Source organism: Eublepharis macularius, chromosome 5, assembly GCF_028583425.1.
Source record: "Eublepharis macularius isolate TG4126 chromosome 5, MPM_Emac_v1.0, whole genome shotgun sequence".
Taxonomy (NCBI): domain Eukaryota; kingdom Metazoa; phylum Chordata; class Lepidosauria; order Squamata; family Eublepharidae; genus Eublepharis; species Eublepharis macularius.
In genome coordinates this window covers 167,984,187-168,010,484 of record NC_072794.1, presented here as the reverse complement: position 1 = coordinate 168,010,484, position 26,298 = coordinate 167,984,187, and the positions used below count along the sequence as shown (strand labels likewise).

Here is a 26,298-nt window from a genome sequence, read left to right as displayed (position 1 = left end):
ACTGCTGCTGTATTAGGAGGTTCCATCAATCAATCCTGACTTGATACGCCTGCTCTCCACCAGGTACTGGTAATGCAGGACAATGAAGTCCTCCTCCAAAGTTCCACCCTTTTTTGCCCATCTATCTGCCAGGCCCTCTTGCTTTTCAGCTTTTGGTTTGCAAAGCAACGTGCAGTTGGGAGATGTGGGCAGGAAATGGGTTGTGTGTCACTGTACTGCACGCTGCCTCAGCAGATCCCCTCCCTGCTTAAGAAAAGCAGCTGAACAAAAGAGCCAAAGGTACCTGGAAGCTCCAAAGAGGCAGACGAGGCTTGCCCTTTTCCTCTGAAGACAAGAGAAATGCCAAGCCGAATGACCAATGGAGTCTGTCCAGTAAGAGATCACACAGATGTAATTCTCTCCAGTTTTCCCAGCTGCTGAAACACTGAAGTAAGTGCTGTAGGTTTACTTACGAAGTCTGCTTTAATCTTCCCAAGTGACCCAAACTAAGAGTGTCGCCTTGTTTTGAAAATCTGGCTGCGGCAATCTGCAATCCAGCGTGTGCTCGGCAGTAAATCCTATCGAGTTGGGTGGATTAATTTCGAAGTAAATCTGCACAGGGCTTTTACCTACTGTATTTGCAAAAGGGTGAACGGCCACTCTATTACTTGAGGGATAAATTGATGGGTTGAGGGGTGGGCTTTTATTAATGACAGCTTGCTTGGGGCAGAGGAAAGGGGAGCAGAGAACTGAGGCACCTGAATTTGTGGGCGAATGGAAGGCAGACCAAGCTACCAATGAGAGAACTTAGGATAGTGGATTCCAGAATTTTTTTTTGCAAACTTAGCATGAACTAGCATGCTGCTCAAATAATGAACTAAAACTAAGTCTCTTCCTTTTACAGTAAAAATAATATGCAATGAAACACAACCTTTGTGGACCAAATTGCCCCTTGGGGCTTGGGCTTGACGTGCCATTCCGGGGGGGGGGGGGTGTCCCGCCTTTCTCTTAAGCCATTTTTCTGTGCAGAAACTGCATTGGGGGGGGGATTATTTTTCCATTTTTGCTGCTTTGTGTGGAGTACTTTGTGCATGTGGAGCAGCAAAAATGGCAAAAATCACTTCCCTCCCTCCTCCAGAGCTGTTTCGGCATGGGAAAGGGGCTTTGGAAGGGGACAGGAGCCCTTCCTGCCCCCTACAGTGGCGTTCCAATCCCGTTTATCCAGAGGAGTTAGCCGTGTTAGTCTGTAGTAGCAAAACAGAGCCCAGTAGCACCTTTAAGACTAACCAACTTTATTGAAGCATAAGCTTTTGAGAGCCACAGCTGGTTAGTCTTAAAGGTGCAGCTGAATCCCATTTATGTTCTCTCTTATTTTGTAAAAACCATTCCCAGCAGCTGCTATGGGCTGCGGGGAACCTGAGTTGGCTCAGGGAAACCTGACCCAGTGCTTTTAAAAAATGTACCTATAGTTTGGCCCTATGAGTTGCCTGTAATTGGGTCTATTTTTCTGTGTCTAACCAGCCGGTACCTGCAGCCCAAATGTGCGTGTTTATTTAGCAGGAAGTCTGGGCTGTTTCAAGGTCTGATGCCAAGCAAACACGTATAGGATTGTGATTAAGATCTTCAGAGTTTGGAGAGCAGCGAGAAGATGCCTTTGGCTCTTTTTCATCTCTTGGTTAAGTGAAGGTCCCACTTCCTCTTTAGCAAGCTTAAACCCGTCTTGTTTGGCAGCTGCTTGTAAGACTTGCAAATGCCATCGCCTTTATAGGGGGTGTGTGTCTGGTATCTGGATCTACCATTAAGGAGTTAATTAACCAGTTGCAGTCATAAGCGGGCAACCCACAATTGGCACTTAACTATCCTGTATTTTTTCTCTAGCATTGTTGTAGCTATATTAAGCAATGCAGCACCATTGCCCTTCATTACAAGGTTTGGGTACATCCTTCCTTCTTAGAGATAGATCAAGAGATAGCGATAAAGATAGATCAAGATGGTGTTAGTCTGTCTGTAGCAGCGGAAAAGAGCAAGAGTCCAGCAGCACCTACAAGACCGACAAAATTAGTGGTAGGGGATGAGTTTTTGTGAGTCACGGCTCACTTCTTCAGATCTTCGGATCTGAAGAAGTGAGCTGTGGCTCACAAAAGCTCATACCCTACCAAAAATTGTGTTAGTCTTATAGGTGCTACTGGAGCCTTTCTCTTTTCACTTCTTCCTTAGATCACCACTTTGTCCCCTTTTGACGTGGTCACCCACTGGGTTGGGGGTCGGTCCCCCTTTGGACAGGGCCCTGTTTTCATCTGCAGTGAAATGTAATGCACCCTCGTTTTGGATGCCTAGAAGCTCAGATACTGCAGGTTAGGAAAGGTACCATCAAATCTAAAAGGAGACCAGCAAGTCAAGATGGCTTCATTTAAGAAGCGGAAGTCTCTTCCAGGCGAGGTAATGGAGAAGGAACTCAGGATCTGGAAGAAACAAAAACAAGACAGATTAAAAGAGAATTTGAAGAGCACGTTGCTAGAAAAAAACATTAAAGCGATTAAGGATGTATTTAAATATGCCCAAAGCAGAAAAATAAAAAGGGAGACAGTAGGATGCCAAAGGGGTGAGTGAAAAGACTGATAAAAGAAGATAGGAAGATTGCAGAGGAACTAAATGGATTGGTTTTCGTTACAGAAGGTGTGGGGCAGTTATCTATGCTGGCGCTGCTGTTCTCAGGCAGGGTGTCGGAAGAACTGAGTCAAACAGAGATGACAAGAGATGACGTTCTAGGCTTAGAGCTAATAAACAACTTGAACACCAATCACTAACTTCAAATGGCACGTTTCTTAAGAAATTCACACGTGAAATTCTTGGTCCTTGAACAACAAAAATCTACAGCTTGTTGCTAAAATCAGCTTCCCTTCCAGAAGACTGGAGGGTAGCAAGTAAAATGCCAATTTAAAAAAAAAAGATCCAGAAATTACAGTATATTTTAACCCTGCCATTCTTCCGAGGAGCCCAGGACAGCCTTAGGGGTGTGCACCGAGAGCAAATTTGGTATAATTTCAGATCTGGGATTCAGGGAGAGGGATTTTTTAAAATAAACAGATAAATAAAACATGGGTCTCCCAAACCTTAGGCCAACATTCGAATGACTCCACCACATAGGCCGGCTGTCCAATGTTTGATTTAAATGTCGAAAGCTGCACTTGTCCGCAGGCTTTCTTGGATCATAGATCCAGAGGACTAGCCATGTTAGTCTGTAGCAGCAAAATCGAAAAGAGTCCAGTAGCACCTTTAAGACTAACCAACTTTACTGTAGCATAAGCTTTCGAGAATCACAGTTCTCTTCATCAGATGCATGAAGAGATGCATCTGACGAAAAGATGCCTCTGACGAAGAGAGCTGTGGTTCTCGAAAGCTTATGCTACAGTAAAGTTGGTTAGTCTTAAAGGTGCTACTGGAGGCTTTCTTGGATGTACGTTCTATTAAACTCAATGAGCCATCTAAGCAAATGTGGAGAGAGGCTTCAAAGCGCAAACTCTTTTAAATCTATTGCACAACTTAAGTTCTTACTTGGAAACTGTCTTTTGTCATTTAAATGCGATTCTCCCGGAGGCTGAATACTGGTGGTTCCTCAGCAACCAGCAGGGGCTTGGCTCCTGCGGTAGCAGCAGCAGTTCATTTGTTGACTGGTCCCTCGCGCTTCCAAAGCTTAGCACGTAAATCTTTTTGCTGCTCGGTGTTTGCAAAGGCTGCTAAGGCATGTTAAATTGCAGGTAGGAATGCAGAGTCTTCTAACTGCCCAAGGGTGAATCTGCCTTTTGTTTCTGATTCGCAAAAAAAAAAAAAAAAGGGAGGGGGGTTCAGGGAGAAAGCAGTTGCTTTGCATGCAAGAAGTCCCAGGTTCAATCCCCAACATGGTCACCTAAAAGGAATTGGGGGCCTGGAAAGCCCTACCTCTGCCCGAGCCCCCTAATGAGTTGCTTTCCAATCAGAATGGGCAGCACTGGGTCAGATAGACAAATGAGCATGCTCAATATAAGGCAGCTTCTTCTGCAGGTGCCACCCTGCACATGGGCGAAATCAACAACAGCCCATACACAGGCTTTCTCTGTGGTGGCCTCAACTTTATGGAATGGCCTACCTGAGGGCGAAAGGGCCCTTTAAACTTAACCCGCACTTCGGATTTCAGGTTTTCCCAAAGCTTTTCCCCCGGGTGCCCGAAGCTTCTCGAAGCATTATGAATGCTTTGGGAAGCTTTGATTCGGTATTTCCGAATCGGGGCTAGTATGCTGGCCCTGATTCAGAAATACCAAAGCTTTCTGAACCGTCCCAATTCGGGTATTTTACCCAAATTGGATACCCGAAGCACACACCCCTACTTACGTAAAATCTGTCATTTTAAATAGGTGCTCCTATGAGCTGCCTGTGCTTCATATGGTATAATGTCAGTACTAAAACTGATTATGTTCTGTTTCAGCATTTCTCCAACTCTGTTTTGGATTTTTGCTCATGCTCTGTCTTTGTAAACTTGTGTTTATTTACCCTACGGCATTGTTTATGGAAATGTCCTTAATACCGACTGTACTAATCTCACACTGTGTAATCTGCCTTGAGTCTCAGTGAGAAAGGTGGACTATAAATGACAAATAAATAAATAAAACTTTCTCATATCATATTAAAGTTGCTAACTTCCAGTTGGGGCCTGGAGATCTCCAGGAATTACCACTGCTCTCCAGACCACAGAGAACAGTTCTCCGGGAGGAGCTGGTATCTTCGGAAAGTGGACTCTACAACATTGTACCACACCAAGGCCCCCTCCGCTCTCCAAACCCTGCCCTCCCTAGGTTCCACCCCCAAATCTCCAGGAATTTCCAAACCTGAAACTGGCAACCCTACCCGGTATCAACTGTTGTATGTTTCTACATGCTAGTGCTTCTCTGTCACATGGACATTAGGGGGCTAAGGCTTGGTTAGGGGTTGCCGACTCCAGGTTGGGAATTTCCTGAAGATCTGGGAGTGAGGTTTGGAGAGAAGCCCAGAAAGAGGATTGGAAGAGCTTATTACATCGTGACTTTCTTGTTAGTGGATGTCCTGCTATCTGCAGGCTGGCCAGATCTGGGCTCCTCTGGAATAGGGCGTCTGGCTGGGCTGGCTAGTGCAGACTGGACTGTGGAGCTGCTGGCAGGGAGCTTGCAACTGAAGCACGGAGCTTACGCCTAGTGGCCCAGTTAATCCAGCAAGGAAGCCCTCTCTAGCCTCAGCCTAAATGAGCTGGCTGTGGTTCAGGCTCAGCTGCACTTGTTGGCAAGTGTGGAAGCTCTTGGGGCTGCGCCGTGCTTGGCCAGGATCCTGGATGAAGTGCCGCTTCCAGCACTCTGCTCCAGATCTACAGGGAGGCTGTGCACAGCCGATCTTGCACTTCGCCTCCTTTGGGCCACCTCAGCTTAGGTCTCCCTCCACGGCTGTCCCTGCAGAGTGGGAGAGAGTTCTGGTGAGCAACGGGCCTGGATTTGCATTCCACCTGGCAGAGTCTTAATAATGGCTGTCTCCGAGGCTGGTGGCATGGTATCTCTTGCAGGCCCTGGCGGGGTGGCCTCTGGCGTTGCTGGAGTATGGTCTGCAGGTGATGCTGCCAGTCCCTCGCTGGTAACCCCACCCACTCCCACCCCCCGCCCCCACTTACCTGGCCAGCAGAGGGGAAAGGCAGTGGAACGCGCCTCCTGGGGTGCGCTCCTGGGCCGTGCGGTGTGATCCCGCGTGCCACAGTGGCCCAATTTGAATTTGGGGGGCTTCTAAGGCCTGGTTTCCTCATGCTGTTGCAACAACAAAATAAATCTTGTAATCTGTATTTTGCAAGGTCAACCACTCCATCAATATCTTACAAAGTTTTAATCTTTTAATAATGGCAGTATGAAGGGAAAGCATTATTTGTAGTGTAGTGTTGTTATATGTTGCTGTTTTTTTTCTTTCCTTCCCCTGCCCCCCTTCTTTCCCTCTGTATTGTTAGTTAATGTAGGTAATAAAAAATAAAAAATTAAAAAAAAACAAAAACAAAATAAATCTAACCCTCTCCTTACTCCTGGCCTCCAGTGTCTTATTGGGTGGGGCACTAGAGGAGATAGCCTTTTGCAGGCATAACAAAGACTAAGACAATTTTCCAGGGTATAAGCTTTTGTGAGTCAAACCCCAGGAAACTGTGTTGGTCTTTAAGGTGCCCCTGGACTCGAATTTTATTCTACTGCTACAGACTAACACTGCGATCCACTTAAAATGACCTTTGAAAAGGGGATTGCTCTCCAAGCTGTTCTCTGGAGTTCACAATAAACCTCCCTGGTTTGCAAAAGGGAAGGCTGCCTCCTGTGACAGGGACTTATCATTCATCTGCATTCATGCGTGTGCTTTGCAGATACGATGCACCCAGTCAGAGATTTAACTTGTAAAGACTCTGGAAATGGACTCTGGAGAATGGTGACTCTAGCACTTTACACTCACAGTGTTTCAACTGCATTCAGGGCTGTTTAAATTTGGAATTGCGCAGTGATGTGTGGTTGTAACGCATGCGTGTAGTGTGCACCATTACCTGTGGAGCCTGCAGGAAGTGTCTTTGGCAAGGGGAGAAGAACGGAGTATGCTTGTTTAGAGTCTTGGGTTTTAGAGGAGACTGCATGACTCAGTTGTCACATGGCAGTCACACAATGTGTGGTTTCGAAAGAACATTTGTGCAGTTCAAAAATTAAAGACATGTCCAAGTTGTATCATCCTACAACTTGGACATGTCTTTAATTTTTGAACTGCACATATGTTCTTTCGAAACCACACATTGTGTGCCTGATCGCAGATTGAAAAGGGGGGGGGGATCCTGACTGTATCCTCAAAAGGCAACTGCAGGGACTGTGATTTATTACAACAGCTGCCAGAAAACAATGCTCTTTTGATTGGTACAGAGGCATTCTTGACAAAGCAGGGGAACAGAATAGAGGGGTCAGGTAACAACCTAAAAATATATATTAGAAAGTATTTATTATAGATATGCACAAGTATAGATTAAAAACCAGTTTAAAATATAAGGGGCAAATCCACACGCCCTTGGCGCATCCTGGCATTGCGCTAAATGTTCACTAAACACCTGGAAGAATAGCATCTTTCTAGTGCAATTTCAGAAAACGCGCTAGAAAGACGCTATACTTCCGAGTGTTTAACAAACATTTAGCACAACGCTGGGACTCTCCAAGGGCGTGTGGATTTGCGCAAGGCCTGAATGGCAGGCTACATGTATATGCTAAAACTTGCTAAAGCATCTGGCTGATTCCGCCCTCGTTGGATAGTGCACTTTCAAAGCACTTTATCAATCGTTTGAGGTGGGTTTTTTGTTCCGCACACAAAAAAAGTCCGTTCCAAATGATCTATAAAGAGGATTGGAAGTGCATTATCCAACGTGTGCGGAATCACTCATCTCAAGGTACAGTGCCTTTCTATCTTTACTGCAGATTGATGTAACACACCCTTATACATTGGAAACCAAGCCTCAGGTCGGCTTGCGATTGTGTTTTGAGAATCTGGAGGGGATAATTAAGAGTTTGTTATGGAATAATGATCAAATTTGGTACATTTTTTCTATAGAGTACAACAATAAATGAAGAGCATTGTGTGAATGCAGTCCTGGGTCTACTGCAATATTTGTATCTTATCACACAATACTAGAAGTAAATTTGATTTCGTATTTTACCTAAAATAATTCTAGTCCTATAACATAATTCAGAAAGTGTGTTTCCGACGACTCACTGGCGCAGGCGCAGTCAGGGTGAACCTCTGCAGCCTCAGAAGGGCCCACAGGTCGGCTCCACCCTCGCCAGCCCCAATTGGGCCTGGGCCAGCAAGAGGCATGCCCGGCTGGCCTGAGCTCTGTCTCCCAAGCCTTGCCAAAGCCTCCATATGGCACGGAGGGGGGAGACACGGCTGGCCTGTGATCCCCCTCCAAGCCTTGCCCTGAAACTTCAGTTTGCTGCATGGGGAGGAGGGGTACGGGTGTAGGCCAGGTCTACCATCCATAATGTCCCATGGCAGGTAGACCTGGCCTCTGGAGTGCAGTGGCTGTCTATTCACCATCTTTAAAAGGCAAGTAGACCTTGCTTCCAGAATCAGAGAGGCCAGGTCTACTAGTGTCTTTGCAAGGTAAGTAGACCTGGCCTCCTAACTCATGGAAGCCAGGTCTATCCTACTATATAATTGAGTAAATGTATATCAGACAACTCACTTTATACCCTGAAGCACTACCAGAGGGTGCTGCCATGGAGGGAAGCCTAGGCAAGGCACCCTGTCCCTCCAGAAAATATGGCATGGTGGGAAGCCCAGTCCAGGAGCAGGATGGAAGCAGGTGGCAATGCCCGCTCCCGCCTTCACCCAGCTGCTATTAGGAGTGGAGCAGGTGGCAATGCCCACCTTTGTCTTCACCCAGCTGGTGTTAAGAGCAGGACAGGTGGCAATGCCCATGTCCACCCTAACAAAGCTGGTACTAGGAGCAGAGCAAGTGGCAATGCCCACCCCCCATCTTAACCCAGTTGGTACTAGGAGTGGAGCAAGTGGCAACGCCCACCCCCACTTTAACCCAGCTGGTATCAGCAGCGGAGCAGATGGCAATGCCTGCCCCCCTTTGAACCAGTTGGGATCAGGAACAGAGCAGTTGGCAATGCCCGCCCCCGGCCTTAACACAGCTGGTATTAGGAGCTATTTAAAAGTTGGCAAATTATGAATGAACTCCTTAATTGTGTAAATGCGTATTGAATGTTTGTGATCGATACATTTATTTTGTATAGTCTCTTTGGATATTTTGTCCCGTATCTTGATTTGATTAGGGCGAACCAAAATAACCCCAGACAGTGTGTGAAAGCGTTCCAGTTCTCCAGAAATCTTCATCAGGTGGAATGTGTGTGTGTGAAGGGGAGAGATGTTGCAAGGCATAAGACTTCTTTTTGCATCTGGTGTATAGAAGGCCAAGCAGATTTGAGCGGATAAAATGGGGCTGGGCAGAGCTGGTTTCAGGTTGCTCATTTGGCCTTCTATGCCCACCTCCCTGTGAGTGAGAATTTTCATTTAGTCCTGGTTAGCTGAATAAAATGTGGGACAAATAAGATGAAATCAGGTAGGATCTTCACCTAGCGTCCCTCTCTGCAAACTATGTAGATGTCTTCCTATAACTTTATATTTATATGAGCTATGAGAGCAGAATGGATCTTCTATGTTCAAAGGCAGTCTATCCCTGAATATCAGATGTTAAAAGTAGGGGAAGGCGGTGGCCCTCTCGCTTGGGTTCTGAGCTTCCCAGGGGCATCTGGCTGCCCACTGTTGAGGACAGCATGCTGGGTCAATGGACCTTTGGCCCGACCCAGCAGGGTTGTTGTGGGTTTTCCGGGCTGTATAGCCGTGGTCTTGGCATTGTAGTTCCTGACGTTTCGCCAGCATCTGTGGCTGGCATCTTCAGAGGTGTAGCACCAAAAGACAGAGATCTCTCAGTGTCACAGTGTGGAAAAGATGTTGGCGGGTCATTTATATCTACTCAGGAGGGGTGGGGTTGAGCTGAGCCATCCTGTAAGAGTTTCCCAGGGTGTGGAATGCTAATGGAGGGAGGCTTCACTGTATCCTGAGGAGGTTTTTTGGTGTCCTGGAATAAGATACTGTGCCCTGTTTGAGTTAGGCTATGTTCAGCCACTGCTTATTTTTCGGGTTGTCCAAGTCTGCAGTGTCTTTCATGTTCTTTTATTCTTGTCTGGATGCTATGCTTTGTGGTCCCGATGTAAACTTTTCCACAGCTGCAGGGTATACGGTATACTCCTGCAGAGGTGAGGGGGTCTCTACTGTCTTTTGCTGATCGTAGCATCTGTTGTATTTTTCGGGTGGGTCTGAATACTGCTTGAAGGTTATGCTTTTTCATAAGCTTTCCCATCTGATCAGTAATTCCTTTGATATATGGCAAAAACACTTTTCCTGTAGGAGACTGTTTTTCCTTGGTTGTATCCCTGTTTACCAAGGTTCCAGTAAAAGACACTATTGCACTTATTAATCAGATTTTCCCAGAGGATGTAACAGCCTTATTCCATCATTGTCTGACAACCAGTTACTTCCAATGGGATAACAAATTCTATGAACAGATGGATGGGGTGGCCATGGGAAGCCCTCTCAGCCCAGTTATAGCAAACTTCTACATGGAACATTTTGAAAAAACAGCTCTAGAATCAGCACCCCACAAACCTAGTGTATGGTTCCGGTTTGTGGATGATACATTTATCATTTGGAGCCATGGGGAGGAAGAATTGATGGGGTTTTTGAATCATCACAACAACATCCACCTGAACATACAATTCACAATGGAGAAAGAAATCGAGGGAAAACTCCCATTTCTGGATACCTTGGTCATCCGCAAAGCAAACTTTCAGTTAGGTCACAAGGTCTACAGGAAACCAACTCACACTGATCGGTACTTACACAAAAGCTCCAATCACCACCCCCGACAGAAAAGAGGCATCATGAAAACATTAGTGGATCGTGCAAGACGGATATGTGAGCCGCACTTTCTCAATGAGGAAATTAATCATCTAAACCACGCACTTCAGGCAAATGGCTACTCCAGAAATGAAATCCGAAGAGCAATCAAACCCAGGATGAATCAAACAACCAAGGAAAAATAGGCTCCTACAGGAAAAGTGTTTTTGCCATATATCAAAGGAATTACTGATCAGATGGGAAAGCTTATGAAAAAGCATAACCTTCAAGCAGTATTCAGACCCACCCGAAAAATACAACAGATGCTACGATCAGCAAAAGACAGTAGAGACCCCCTCACCTCTGCAGGAGTATACCGTATACCCTGCAGCTGTGGACAAGTTTACATCGGGACCACAAAGCGTAGCATCCAGACAAGAATAAAAGAACATGAAAGACACTGCAGACTTGGACAACCCGAAAAATAAGCAGTGGCTGAACATAGCCTAACTCAAACAGGGCACAGTATCTTATTCCAGGACACCAAAATACTGGACAACACTTCTAACTACTTTGTCAGACTGCACAGGGAAGCCATTGAAATTCACAAGCATAAGCAAAACTTCAACAGGAAAGAAGAAACCTTAAGAATGAACAGAGCATGGTTCCCAGTTCTGAAAAACACCAGGCTAACAAAACACTCTATTCCCGACAATAGCCCTGCAGAGAAGATTAGCACATCAAGCACCAATCCATATGCAAAAGAACCTCCTCAGGATACAGTGAAGCCTCCCGCCATTAGCATTCCACACCCTGGGAAACTCTTACAGGATGACTCAGCTCAACCCCACCCCACCTGAGTAGATATAAATGACCCGCCAACATCTTTTCCACACTGTGACACTGAGAGATCTCTGTCTTTTGATGCTACACCTCTGAAGATGCCAGCCACAGCTGCTGGCGAAACGTCAGGAACTACAATGCCAAGACCACGGCAATACAACCCGAAAAACCCACAACAACCATCGTTCTCCGGCCGTGAAAGCCTTCGACAATATATCCAGCAGGGTTTCTTTGTATGTTCAACTTTCCCAATAGCTGTTGCTAGCAATCGACAGCATTGTGGTGGTGATAGATGCTGGCAAGAACACAACAGCAACCGAATGCTGTGTGGCTTCTCCTTTCAGCAATCTCACGGCTCGGAGCAGTTCACTCTAGCTTGCATCAATTTGTGAGCAATCACACAGACCACAGCAAGATGGTGGTTGGCAGCCCGAGGAGGGGGGAGCGAGAGCTTGCTCGGTTTAGCAGCCCCTGCAGCACAGGAAGCGCCTCACACCAGCACAGGTCCCTGCAGCTGGTGACATTTTCTTCATTCGTCAGTATGTGAAAAAGCAGTATGCAGCCTCTGAGGTGGGAGTGGTGCTGATCCACCAGCGCTAGAATGAAAGTTGAAAACAGGGATTTTGAAATTATCTCGTTTTGAGGGCTACTTTTGGAAGGGGGAAGCCGTCGCTGTTGTTCCATCATGTTGATTTGCTAGTCCATTATTATGACGGTGGAGGGGATTTTTATTAATACAACCTCATGTGGCTATAATGTTCTACAGAATTCAAGAGGTCCCTGCCTAGGGGACCAGTAGAAGCACTTTTAGTATCTGCAACCAAAATGCAAGATGGAAAACCACATCTAAGGGACTCTATAGAGACATAATGACAATAGTAATTTGAAAATATAAATATACTATATTTTTATATTATTTTCTGTGATTTAAAGTGACTAAGTGCTTATAATAACAACAAATACAATAATGTACAATGCACAGAAATTACAGTACACAATCTTATAACAATGCAAATGTGAGGATATACTTTCTTCTGAGAAAGTTCTTTTATTAGTAGCCTGCCCCGGCATCTTCGCGCCTGCTAATAAAAGAACTTTCTCAGAAGACGGGATATTGACAGGGATTTTGGCCGGTTGCCTTTTAAATGTTACAGTATGTCCTCGCATTTGCTAGTGAATATTGTTATAAGGTAGTGTACTGTACTTTCTATGCATTGTAAATTATTGTATTTATTGTTATTATAAGCATAGTATAAAAATATAGTATATTGATATTTTCAAATTCCTATTGTTATGATGTTTCTATAGAGTCCCTTAGATGTGGTTTTCCATCTTGCATTTTGGTAGCCTCCAGGTGGTGGCTGGAGATCTTCCAGAACTGATCTCCAAGAGATCAATTCACCTGGAGAAAATGGCTGCTCTGGAAGGTGAACTCTATGGAATTATACAAAGTCCCTCCCTTAACCAAACCACACCCTCCCCAGGCTCCACCCTGCCAAATCTCCAGGAATTTCCCAAACGAGAGCTACCAACCCTAGTTACCAACCTCCAGGTGTGGCCTGGAGGTCTCCTGGAATTTCAACGGCTCTCCAGATGACTGTGGTCAATTCCCCTGGAGAAAATGGCTGCTTTGAGGGCATTATACTCACAATATGTACAATATTTTTATTTCTTTGCTCAAAATGCTGCTTGATCTAAGGTGAACTCACTCAAGAACTAAATTCTTCTGTAGAAGACTTGCTTTGGGTACCCCCATCTTCAGAGATGAGAGGGGTCTGTGGTAGCTACCCAAGGCAGGGCCTTTTTGGTCATGGCACCTGGACTACGGAGCTCCCTGCTCTCAACTGCTAGCCTGGCACCTGACATTTTAAACTTTTGGTACCAGCCTAACGTTGATTGTTCACCCAGCTTCTTGGTCAAGTTTGTGGTTTTCTTTGTTTGCAGGTTTTATTGACTATTGTGTGATGTTATATTTTCCTCTTGTTATGTTTTCTTGGAATTGTTGCTCTCTAGATCACATGTGGAATTTGTTGAGAAGTTATGATGGGAGCTTTTTATCTAAAGGGCAGGTTAGACATACTATTTTAAACAAATAAAGTCAAATAAATAATAAAATCTGGAAAGCGCTCTTCTTGATGAACTGCAAGGTAGAAAAGTAAGTTAGTATAAGTTTCCCAGTCCAATGCCTCGCTGTAGCCCTGTTTAGAGATGGGCACGAACCAGAAAAAAACCAAACCATGCGGTTCATGGTTCGTCACATTTCACGAACCACAAACTTTCAAAAACCTGCCCCGGTTCACAAACTGGTTCATTTTGGTTTGTGAAAACGTCACTTCTGGGCCAGCAAATCACCACTTCTAGGTCAGCAGAAGGTCTGCAGAAAGCCCAACCCCCATTGCCTAAGAAAATGATTGATTGGCACCAGGCTGCCTGCAGTGACAAACCGAAAACTGGACCAAATGAACTGCCCTAAAGTTCATGGCGGTTCGTCAGAAATGGGCTCTGATGAACCACTGGTTTGCGAACTACGTGCCAGCCTGGTTCGTGACAAACTTTGGTTCATATTTTGGTTCATGCCCATCTCTTGCCCCGTTCACATTTCAGTGAATGTATGTACATCCTGCATGTATGTGTACATCTGTTTGTACGAAAGAGCCAACGAATGTTCACTTTGGCAGTCACAGAATCTTAAGACGAAGGTGCTGAGAGAGATCTTTTGTGCCTAAGCCTTTGAAGAGCCACTGCTAGTGAGGTGGACCCAGAAGAAGACAGCCCTACAGACCAACAAGTTTTTCAGGGTATGAGCTTTCGAGAGTCAGAGCTCCCTTCTTCAGAAAATCTTGTTAGTCTCTAAAGTGCCACTGGACTCAAATCATGCATGGCCGTTTTTACACTGCTTACCGATCGTGCGAAACTCCCAGAACGACACAACTTCCTGGCGCAATTTCCCACAGTAACTGGAGTTATTGCAGGAAATTGTGCCAGGAAGGCGTGTCGTTCCAGGAGTTTTGCACGAGTTTTGCCCCTAAAACCAGAAGAAAGCAGTTTCAGATGTTCAAACATTGTTCTTTCCTTCCACAGCATCCAATGCAAAGCATATTTGCTGGAAAGACTCTTTTATGAACGCTAAGGTGGAGATGGAGGATCTCGTGTTCTTTTCTTTTGTTGCTGTGTCCATGCTTGGCATTTTGGCTTTTCTCTTGGTCCTCTGTACCCTCTGTAGAAGGTAAGTGCCACAGGCTCAGCCCCTCCCCTTAAGCTCTAGCCCAGATTCAAGTCTCCTGAGGGAGGGTGCAGTGCAACAGTCCAGAGCATATTCAGACAAGCAGTTCAATAGACCCTAAATGATCCCTGTTAATCAGGGACAGCCCTGTTTTCTCTCCTTGGGGAATCACAGTTCAATTTCGGTGCCATCCTTCGAAGAATGCCTTGTTAAAATGATCAGAGATTGCCAGAGGCCATGTTGGTCCCAAGCAAAATCCAAAAATGAAAGCCATGTTATTACGACAATGTCCACCCCACCCATCAGAGTGTGATCTTTTTGGTCCTCAAGAACTCTTTATCAGGCTGGATGTTAAAGGGTGGTGGTGGTATTTGAAGCACTGATTATAATAATGATGATAATATAATAACATTTGATTTATATACCCCCCTTCAGGACAACTTAACACCCACTCAGAGTGGTTTACAAAGTATGTTATTATTATCCCCACAACAATCACCCTGTGAGGTGGGTGGGGCTGAGAGAGCTCTGAGAGAGCTGTGACTGACTCAAGGTCACCCAGCTGGCTTCAAGCGGAGGAGAGGGGAATCCAACCTGGCTCTCCAGATTAGAGTCCTGCCGCTCTTAACCACTACACCAAAATGACTCTCATAAGACCTCATATCTGCATCCTGTGTAGAATATTGGGTATGTTTGAACAGAGAGCTGGTGAAAATGAGCCAGCCAAGCGCATCCTTATTTACTGAATCTGAAGAAGTGTATCCTGCCTTTCTTCAATAACTACAATTCAGTTAACAAGTAGGAAAGCCCAATACAATCAAAACGATCAACACAAGGGGAAAAAAGTGAAAGATCCAGATCGTGGATTTAAGCAAGCAAAGAGTTGCCCCATCTGAAAAGCTATTTTCCAAAAAGATGAAACATTGCCCAACTGTTGAAGGATCTTCCAGGGGTGTTAGAATCTGGTCTGGTGGACTCCCTCCCTACCCCCTTTTAACTCTGAGAGTGGAAATACACATTATGAAGTACCTGGGGATGCTCAAGTGCAAGATTAGTCCTCAGTTCACATGCAGGTTGCCTTTTGCTCGGCACACATGCATGCTGCTTTTACGGGAGCTCCCTTTGTGTGATTGCATCTGCAAGTGAGTACGAACACCACCATCAAGTCAGCAGGGCACAGCTGAGAGTGAGAACTCTCAGGGATGGACTCTGTAGAGCAAGTACTGTAGGCTCCTCTGATTTTCCAATTTGCATTTATTTAAGGTGTGAGAAAATGTCAAGATCTGCATTTCAATGAATGAATGTGGAAGGTGGGGGAAACTGGGAATCTGGCAGTTGTAAACAGAGACTTTCCTTGTCAAAGATTAACTCCAGGGGTAGCAAAGAAAGGCATAGGCGGAGCTATTCCTTTATAGAAATGTAATGCAATAGTTTGCATCAATTTCAAACCAGGTTGTTATCAGAAGGGAAAAATGGAAAACGCTGGCACCTCACAATAAATTTTTTAAAAACAGCCAGGGCGTTTGGGATACTTTTAGCAGTTGAGGGGGAACTGATATTGAACGCATGAATGTACTCACACGGAGCAAATGGAAGTGTGACTGTGTGAGCGAGTACAAGGGAAGTTGGAGGGGGGAACGTGTGAAATGGGGTGCACTTGAGCGTCCCTTGGTAATTCATAATGCGTATTTCCACCCCGAATATTTAGCTGCAAAGGAAGTTGAAATTCCTGTACTTTTCATACTTGTACAGAAGGAGGATTGTGGTTATCTTCACAACTGGTGACACTTGAGGTTTTCATACTCATATCAGTGTGCGAGTTCCTTTCAGATGGGAAAAAGTCAAGTATCCACATGGGCGGCTAACCCATACTTCTTATCCTCCAACCTCCGTGTTTTGTTCTTCCAGAAAAGGTCCAAATCCTGCCTCATGCTTTCCTTGTACCTGGCCCCTCCGTGCCTAGTCCGTTTCCTTAGCCCAGCCTAGACTTTCCTCCCAGACCCTGGAGAACTACACCGCTTATGTCCCAGTACCCAAGATTCATAAATATGGCAGTAGACCTTGGATTTAATTCTGGTTGTGTGCTTGTCAGGAACAAGAGATATCCTCCAAGTCCTCTAGCAAGCTCCAAAAACTCCGAAAAGCATCAAGAGCTTTTCTTTCACTTGGCACTGGAGAAGATCGGAGGCAGAGAGCTTTCCGCCAAAGCTTGATACAAAATGAGAGATGACCCTTTGGCAGCAGGCTTTGAGGGCTGGTCAGGAGCAGAGAGACCCTGGCTGCCTATGGCAGTCAAGCCCCTCAAACTTCTCCTGAATAATTTGCATGTGCAAGAAGGCTCCGGAGAGCGGTGAATAGACCAGGGGTGGCCAAACTTGCTTAATGTAAGAGCCACATAAAATAAACATCAGATGTTTGAGAGCCGCAAGACATGATGCACTGAAGTGACTTCAGATGAAGAGGCGGGTTTGGGGGAGTGTCCTGAATGTGACATCACAAGAAGGGGTGGGGTTTTGCTGCAGTATGCTGGAAGTGACATCATTGGAAGGGGTGGAGCTTGGGAAGAGCCATCACCCGACCTTTGACTTGGAAGTAACAACACAAAAGTGATGTCACATCCTTGCTAGGCTTCATCCCCAAAATCTCCAGGTATTTTCTGAATCAGACCTAGCAACCCCAACATTTTTTTGAAAATATGAAAGACGTGGCAAGAAAGAAGGAAAGGGAGGGAAATAAACTAGACTAAAATAAACTGTATGGCCATGGCGATACTCAGAGACCTCAGGGAGCTGCACGGTATGTCTAGAAGAGCCACATGTGGCTCCTGAGCTGCAGTTTGGCCACCCCTGTGATAGACACTGCTGGTTATTAAGTCCGGCAAAAAATTGCAGACTCCTCCCCAGGGAGCCACTGATCCTCTTGAACTGTCTTGCAATTTGTTCTTTTTAGGAAAAGCAGCAAGCGGTCCCTTCCACAAGACAACGGGAGGCTGGTCGATGCAGTAAGTGGGTCTTTCGCTTTTAACAACATTTTTCCTGACAGTAAGGGAAGAGGCCAGAGCTCTATCAAGTCCCCTGCAACACTAGGAAGGGGTTTTAGGAAGCTGGGCTGGGTAAGTGTCCGCCAGAGATCAGGCTAGGCAGTCCAGGGCTAGTTGGACCAATGGCATCACTCGGGATAAGGCAGCTTCACATGTCCAACTCTCATGATGTGGCGAAGAAGCCGTGATAACTGGGGCTTGCCAGCCAAGACTGTGGGATGGGAAGTCATTGAGTTTATTTCTAGGTGCTACTATGTACTGTTGCTTTAAGTACGGTCCTGCTGAGTAGTTCTGTGTTGTTTAATATGTCAGTCTTAGAATGGCTGATGCGCCGTTTCAGCATTGCTTCAATTCTGTGTATTGGATTTCTGACGGGTTTTAAATCTTTACAAATGTGCATTTATAGACCCTATGGCATCGTTTATTGAAATGTCCTTGAGACTGACTCAGCAAAGAGTCTCTCTACATGAGACGCCTTAGCGCATGTTTGTCAAGGGTAGGTAGAGGCAATTTTAGCCAGGAAGTGTAGTTTAAACAACAGAGCTGGCAGAGATCGCTTCTCAGAGGGTTTGTTAATTTCATCTTCACCTCCCTGAGGGCTGTCAATTTCACCTCTTCAGTCTAAAACTGTGTGGGATCACAACCAGAGGGCAATGAGGAATAGAAATGGGCTGGAGCTGCCTTCTAGAGCCAGTTTTGGATCTGTAGAGGTTAGAATGGGCTGAAATTTCCCTTCTGGCATTTCACGGCCCCTTCACACAGCTCCATTGAATAGCAAAGCCTTTGCCCTGCCACTGGCTCTGTCTTCTTAAACCACCCTTCCCGGCTACCACTGCATCTCCACACACGTGTTCTTCACGTGTCACATGTCTTGTGTAGAGGGACTCTAACTCACTCTGTGTAATCCATCCACCTTGAGTCTCAGTGAGAAAGGCAGACTAGAAATGACATAAATAAAATAAAAAAATAAGGCCAAGAATACTTCAGTAGTATGGATTGAAGGAGAGACAAAAAGTCAGCCTGTCGCCTTTGTTGAAAGGGCTACTCTGCCTTAAAATGCTAACATATGAGTACCAGCTTTTTATCAGCCAGACTCCAGTGTGGGAAATCCTTAGGGACTGGGGGTGGGTGGGGTGGAACTTGCAGAGGGTAGAGTTTGGGGAGGGGAAGGAGTCAGTAAGGATTTGATTTCATAGATTCCACCCTCCGAAGCTGCCATTTCTTCCAGGGGAACAGAAGTCTGGAGTCTGCAAAGGAGTTTGTTCCAGAGTTAACCAAGTTAGTCTGTTGCTGCAAAATTGAGTCCAGTAGCACCTTTAAGACTAACCAACTTTATTGTAGCATAAATTATTTTATTTATAAATGTATTATGCTACAATAAAGTTGGTTAGTATTAAAGGTGCTACTGGACTTTTTACTATTTTGCAAAGGAGTTGTAATTCCAAGAGGACTCCAGGCACCACTTGGAGATTGGTGAGCCTAGCTCCTTCCCTCTCCCTGCTAGGGGTTAGATTGGAGGTTCCTATTTAGCCTGTGGTGGGTTGTGTTTCCTCCTGGGCTGGTGACATGGAGAATTTTGCAATTCTTCCTTTTTTTTATTTTACAGCTTACTGTAAGACAGACAGAGCTCAGTGAATCAGCCACCAAATCACAGAAACTGAACCGGTCCAACTCTCGGGGTAAAAGTAAGTGGATATAAAATTGCCAAAGGTGCTGGGATTCCAGGTCTATTTGTTTTGTTCAGGGTTCTGGGTAAAGGGAGGATTTGTGGCACACAGGTCTGTTGTGTATCTGTTGGGGGAAAACCACAAGCTTCCCTCCTCTTCAGTTTTGGGACAAAAAGAAGGGGGAATTGGCAAAGTCCTTGTCAAGAATCTTTATTGTTGCCCAGAAATGTGAGAGTTTCAGCCCCAGAAGCTCCATATAAAGTAGAGTGATGCCATTTCAGTACCCAGAGTTTTGGTGGGGCAGGCAGGGAATGGATAGAGGCAGGGCCAAGCCAGATGTGCAGATTTTTAAAGAGTTGGGTTGGGAAACTCAGGTTTTCGCAACCATACAACAGTTTAAAAGTCAATGGCTGTTAAAAAATAAAAGAGAGCACAAATGGCCTCAGAATGCCTCCATGGGAGAAGAAGGGGCCCCTCCTTGCTCCCTCAAGCCATTTCCCCGTGTCACAATCCCACGGAAGGAGTCCCTCTATTTCTTACTGACCTGGACAGCCCCAGAGAGCCTGATCTCAGAAGCTAAGCAGGGTCGGCCCTGGTTATTAATTGGATGGGAGACCTCCAACAAAGACCAAGGCCGGCAATGGCAAACCACCTCTATTAGCCTCTTGCCATGAAAACCCCACCAGGGGTCGCCATAAGTCAGCTATGACTTGAGGGCACTCCCCCGACATGTTACCTTTATAAAGGGGGGGGGAACCCTTCCCTGCTGCTTGTCTGCATGTTACACCAATGACAATTTCAATCAGCAGCATGTGACTGTGGCCAAGAGGGCGGTTCATTAACGTACAGATGTCCTCCAGCTGAGCCACAATCAGATCAGGTGATCTGGCCCAGCCAATGTGACTCCTGGATACAGGAACGACGGGAGTCAGGCGGGAAGAAGTCACGGGGAAGTGGCTCCCACCTTTATGTGCCAAACATCCATTCCTTCATTTGCAAAATTTATAACCTGCCTTTCTGCCCAAACAGGGCCACCAAGCCAGCTAGTCATTAAAACCATTTTTTTAAAATAAAAAAACCTGTATTTAAAAAACAAACAAACCAGCAGTTAAAACATGGCAGGAAAGAGTGGTCCTTAAGAGAATGCCAAGCAAAAGAAAAAATGGAAGGGGTCAAACAAATATCCCTAGGGACGGAGTTTCACAGTTCTGGTGCCACAACCGGGAAGGCCATCTCTCGGGTTACCACTTGCCTAAATATATGACTCATTCCCAAGTGTTGATTAGATAATCAAGGCAGCCTTTTCAAGGGCATTATCTCGGGCTAGCACAGATGTAAGTCCCGCCAACAAGCCACTTGGGACTTCAGAGAAAAGATGCAGCCTTGCCTCTTGCTCTCCCTCCCTCCAGATCAAAGATCCGCCACGGTTAATCTCCCGTTTCCACTGAGAGAAGAAGACGGAACCGCATCTGTCTCCAGTTTCACCATCCTTACTCAAAGACAGCTGCCCCGGATTCCTGCGGATCTTCCAGACGCAGAGGAGACTTACTCCAACCTGACCTTCCCCAACCCAACCAAGGAGATGCTGTATGAATCGGTGACTGTGAAGGGTGGCGAAAGGGATCGATCCGACCTTATTGAAGTGGAGGAGGGTCTCCCTCAGGGCCAACAGGTCCAGGCAAGTGGGGCTGAGTATGCCTCTGTGCTGAAAGTGAAGAAAAAGGAGGAGCCACCCGAGATGGAGGTTGGGGACTCTCAAGTGATGGCCGTGCAACAACCATGCCCTGCAAAGACAACTTTGAATCCTCACACAGTAAAGGTACGAGACTATCTGTTTCTCTGCAACTGCAACATTTTTAAAAATTATTTCATTAATTTTCCAAAAAACCCTCCCCCCACCAAACAGAAAGGAATACAACCACCGACTAAATTATAAACATGGAGAAAAAGATTATTAAAAAGCGCATAACAAAACCAAAGATAGACAATACTGAATCAGATTATTGACAGAGAGCTTAATAATCAACACGTTTTCCAGATTATTTTACAAGATATAATGAAGAGAGAAATTCATTGATGGTACAGGAGATTTTTTGGAGAGTATTTATTTGTATACTTTATACCTAATTCCTTTGCCATAATTTGAGGACGGACTTAGATAGATGTTGATGTTGAATACCTTTCCAGTTTGTATATGAAATAAAATCGTGCCATGTTTCATAGAAATCTGACATTTTAGTTGATACGTCAGTTTTTCTGCCATAGCTATTTGCCATAGCTCAGAATACTTGGCATGCGGAAGGTCTCAGGTTCGATCCCCAGCATTTCCAGTTAAAAGGATCAGAGTAGGTGATGTGGAAGACCTCCACCTGAGACTTTAGAGAGCCACTGCCAGTTTTGACAATAATGATCTCGATGTACCAAGGGTCTAATCCTTAAACATAAAAGGTGAGCCGTATTCCTGACAAGTCACCTTTTATGTGGTGCAGGCGCAGTCTCTGCACCTGCCGGAAGTACAGCCCACCTCCCAGCCCTCCGCAGCCGAGATTGGCCGGTGGAGGGAAGGGCCCGCCCACCTGCCAAGCCTCCAGCCCCAGATCAAGGCAGGCAGTTGGCAGGATGGGCAGGCATGCCTCCCAGTTCTTCTCCGCCACAACTGGCCAGCTCTAAGGATGGAAATATGAACAAAATGCTGTGAAAAACTAACTAAACCACAAAAATGAAGTAAAGAGATAAAATTGAATAGAATTAAATTTAAAGGGATAGTAACAATCTCAACAATACATAATTCACTCCTACAATATAGCCATAAACATATAGACTGCCAAAACAAACTCAGAGGCTATAAAATGAGTCACCTATACAACAATAATGTCACATGGTTGTTGTGGGTTTTCCGGGCTGTATTGCCGTGGTCTTGGCATTGTAGTTCCTGACATTTCGCCAAGACCACGGCAAGACCACGGCAATACAGCCCGGAAAACCCACAACAACCATCGTTCTCCGGCCGTGAAAGCCTTCGACAATACAATAATGTCACATATTAGTATCGGAGTAAAGTGCAAAATGCTAACATACCATAAATAGTACAAAGGTGACCAATGCAATATAAAGTGGCTGTGTCTCGAGTTACAAGAAATTCTCAAAACATTTTTAAAGTGCAATAAAGCTATCAATACAAAATTTATAGGGAAATGTCTATCAAATCCAGCAGAAATATAAATCGAAGAATAAATGCAGCGGGGGTACTAGTATTTCCATCCTGTTTCTGTGATTCTTCTTCTGGGCAGTTACTACAAGCAGAAATCACAATTCAAAAGTACAAAACATTCCCGATCCATATGAAGCAAACGTCTTGGCAGCTATGCAGTATAACTCAAGCAATCAAATTATGAGAAAAAACAAGGAATGCCCAGTGAGATTTGCTCACTGGGGATTCCCTGTGAGCAAATCCACAAAAAGGCCAAGAGCTTTGTTGCTAGGATGTTTGTAGGTAAAGCAAATTGGAAGGGACCCAAAAGCTTTATTGGTGCTACTGATCCTTCCATGGAGAAGGTCCATGGCTCAGAGTGAAAATACATCTTGCAAATTTCCTGGGGATGCTCAAGTGCAGGATTTTATGTGCGGTTTTCAATTCATGTGCAGGCTGTTCTTGCTCGGTGCACATGCATGCTGCTTTCATGGGAGCTCCCTATGTGTGATTGCATCTGCAAGCGAGTCCAGAGAGCAGAGCGCCAATTCAGCTCTCTTTTTGCTGTGAGGACAAGTACTGTAGGCTCCTCTGACTTGCCGATTTGCATTTCTTTAAGGTGCGAGGAAGTGTCAAGATCTGCATTTCAATGAATGGAGGTGGGGGAAACTGGGATACTTTTAGCAGTTGAGAAGGAACTGACATCGAACGTGTGAATGTACTCGCACAGAGCAAACTGAAGTGTGGCTGTGCAAGCAAGTGCATGGGAAGTTGGAGGGGGCACGTGAAATGAGGTTCATTTGAGCATCCATGATTACTTTGTAACGTGTATTTCCACCCTCTGTGGCTTGCAGAAGATCTCAGATTCAGTCCTCAGCATCTTCAGTTAAAAGGTTTGAGTAGGAGGTGATGTGAAAGACCTCAGACTAAGAACCTGGGGTGCTGCTGCCAGTCCGAGCAGGCAATACTGACTTTGATGGACCAAGGGTCTGATTCTGTATAAGGCAGGTTCTTTGGCAGCAGTGGTGAAGAAAACCAGAAAGGCAGGTTCATGTGTTCAAGATTTCCACTGCCTGATTCTCTTATAGGTGGAAGAAATGTACTCAGTTTTATGCAAGACCCGGAAGAAGAAGAAGACAAACTCTGAAGGGGATGGGGAAGAGAGTCCGCACCACACCGTGATGAGCCACCAAGATGGCCAGTTGACAGCTGCCCATCAGGAACCAAGCTGCAAGGCGAGGCCGCCGTCGTCCTCCCCCCGCTCTCTCATTACTGAGCCCTGCTATGATACAGTCAGCTGTGAGTCCCAGGCACTCCCTAATGGAAGGGAAGTGGCAGAACCAGCGTATGAGACTGTCGATGCTCACTGGAAACCGTCAAAGAGGAAAGGAAAGGCGAAACCAAACAGGCAGGCGGAGAATCTGTATGAAAGCATTGAAAATTTGACACTTGAGCTTCGGAATCCAAATTTGTCCTCCAGGTCTGAAACATGACTCTTGATGGGGGGGGTATTAGCTGATTTGATAAGATAAATGAAGGATTGGCATTGATTGACCGGGGGGGGGGCGGTATTGTCTGCCAGAAACTGCCAACCACTGCATGTTGACTATCAGTTGCTGGAATGAAGCAACCGCTACGCACTAGATATTAGCTACGACTGGGAATTCCTCCAATTGATGTCGAGAATGGACTACTTGCTCAAAATTTGCGGAGAATAATAATAACAGCAACAACGTTCTATTTATATACCGCCCTTCAGGACAACTTAACGCCCCTTAGAGCTGTTTACAAAGTGTGTTGTTATTATCCTCTGAATGTGAAGTGGAGCAAATTCATTTTCTGTGGTAGCCCGAACCACGCTTTATCCTTAGCACCCTGCTCCCGCTAATCCTGTTCCAGTGCTAAAAATGCAGTACCCTACCCCATCAAAAAAAAGAGTAGAAGCTGTGCAAATCTGCCTCTCACCGCCCTACAGCTGCCATCGCTTCAGCCCATTTTGTAGAACTGCAAAGTAGCGGCAACTTCTCTGCACGGAATCACGTTTCTTTTGGCAACAAACATTAACCTGCCGATTGGTGCAGTGTTTGGGTTACGAAGAAACAGTGAAATGGAGACCAGAAATGTCGAAGTGGGAGAGGGAAGAGGCTGTTAGCCTTAGGAGCCGCCAGAGCAAAGCAAAAGGCAAGCCATGGGTGATGTTGTGAACATGATGTTTTGGAAGGATGGGGCCTTAAGAGACAGAGAAATCTCCTTCACTTCTCATCTTTTGCAGGGATGAAAAATGCACTTGTGTGGCCACAGATTAGGTTTGTTATGTATAGTCCTGGTCATCTTGGAAAGGGTGTCATCAGCCCTGGCGCTAGGGTTTCTGGCGCCTGCGGCTACCCTTGCACACGCGCAGTGCACGCGCGCCCCGGACTGCATGATGACATCATCACATGATGACGTCATCACACAGTAACGCCAGGGCCATTGGCCGGCGGGTGGCTGGGGCGGCGCAAGGAGGCCGGCTGCGCTCCGCACGAAGCCCCAGCCGCCTGCCATCCCTGGCCCGCGGCTGCTGTACCCGCCCAGGGGCGTGTGGCGGTGGCGGCACGGGGCAGGCACGCCAGCTCCGTGGCGCGTGCCTCCACCCCCGGCAGCCCCTCCGGCGCCCCCTCCAGCCCCACGGCGCCCGCAGCCCCTGCCTCACCGCCTCAGTGGTGGCGCTGGCCCTGGGTGTCACGGCCAGGGCTTTTTTCTGGGAAAAGAGGTGGTGGAACTCAGTGGTGGAACTCAGGACCGCACAATGACGTCACTTTGGGTCAGCTCAGCTGGAACAAGGGCGGAGTTTTTTAAAGTTTAAATCACCCTTGGAGAAAATGGTCACATGGCTGGTGGCCCCGCCCCCTGATCTCCAGACAGAGGGGAGTTTAGATTGTCCTCTGCACTAGTGGCTAGTGGTGCGGAGGGCAATCTAAACTCCCCTCTGTCTGGAGATCAGGAGGCGGGGTCACTGGCCATGTGACCATTTTCAAGAGGTGCTGGAACTCCGTTCCACCACGTTCCAGCTGAAAAAAAGCCCTGGTCATGGCACTGGGAAAAATGCAGAATAGGGAAAGCAAAATCATCAAGTCTGGTGGTGTATTTATTGTATACCGTACAGTGGAACAGTCTGTCCCCTCATTATGTGTTTGTAATTCAATCTCAGCAGGTGGAGTCTCTGCTTAGTTAGATATTCCAGTAGCACCTTAAAGACATCAGCTTTTGAGAGTCAACTTCCCTTTGTCAGATGACTCTGGAAAGCGTATATCCTGGAGGTCTCGTTGGTCTTTCAGGTGCCGCAGGACTTGCTGCTGTTCTACTGCAGATCAACGTGGCTACCCACCTGAAACCTGCTTAGTTAGTTCTGTTTGTTAGTTAGAATTGCAGATTACATGAGCAACCTTGTCCTGAAACCAGCTGCTCCTGTCCCTGGCGAATAAACGGATGTTGTTTTAAACAAACCTGCTTGTGCCTTGTCAACCTACAAGCAGGAACCGGAGTGAATACTCTGTTCTGATTGGGAGGCAAAAGGGAACATCGCAAAGGGGTTGGAACATCTTTCCCGCAAGGGAAGTTTTCTGTTTTCTCTGGCCATTGAGTCCAGCTCCCCCCATCTCACTGTCGCCAACTTTCCTCTGCTCGCTGCAGTTGCAACATGCCTCCCCAACCAATCACTGGTTACTAGCGTTACCAACCTCCAGGTGAGGCCTGGAGATTATAATGGACATTATTAAAATTATGATTATTAATTGTAATTAATTTTGCCATCTTCTGGGCATGGTGCAAACGTCACTGGGTGTGTGCGGGGGGGGGAGGTAGTTGTGAATTTCCTGCATTGTTCAGGGGGTTGGACTAGATGACCCTGGCAGTC

The 26,298-nt window shown here is 46.1% G+C and overlaps 1 protein-coding gene across 1 annotated transcript; it reads left to right on the top strand.

Annotated features, from left to right (window-relative positions):
* Window positions 1–317: 317 nt before the first annotated feature.
* LOC129331274 (uncharacterized) lies at window positions 318–23,906 on the top strand. Its single transcript, XM_054981726.1, has 6 exons — window positions 318–429; window positions 14,365–14,509; window positions 17,456–17,507; window positions 19,153–19,231; window positions 20,623–21,032; window positions 23,492–23,906. Exons 2-6 carry the CDS (start codon window positions 14,403–14,405, stop codon window positions 23,894–23,896), a joined length of 1,053 nt encoding a protein of 350 aa, XP_054837701.1. The 5' UTR covers window positions 318–429; window positions 14,365–14,402; the 3' UTR covers window positions 23,897–23,906.
* Window positions 23,907–26,298: the final 2,392 nt, after the last annotated feature.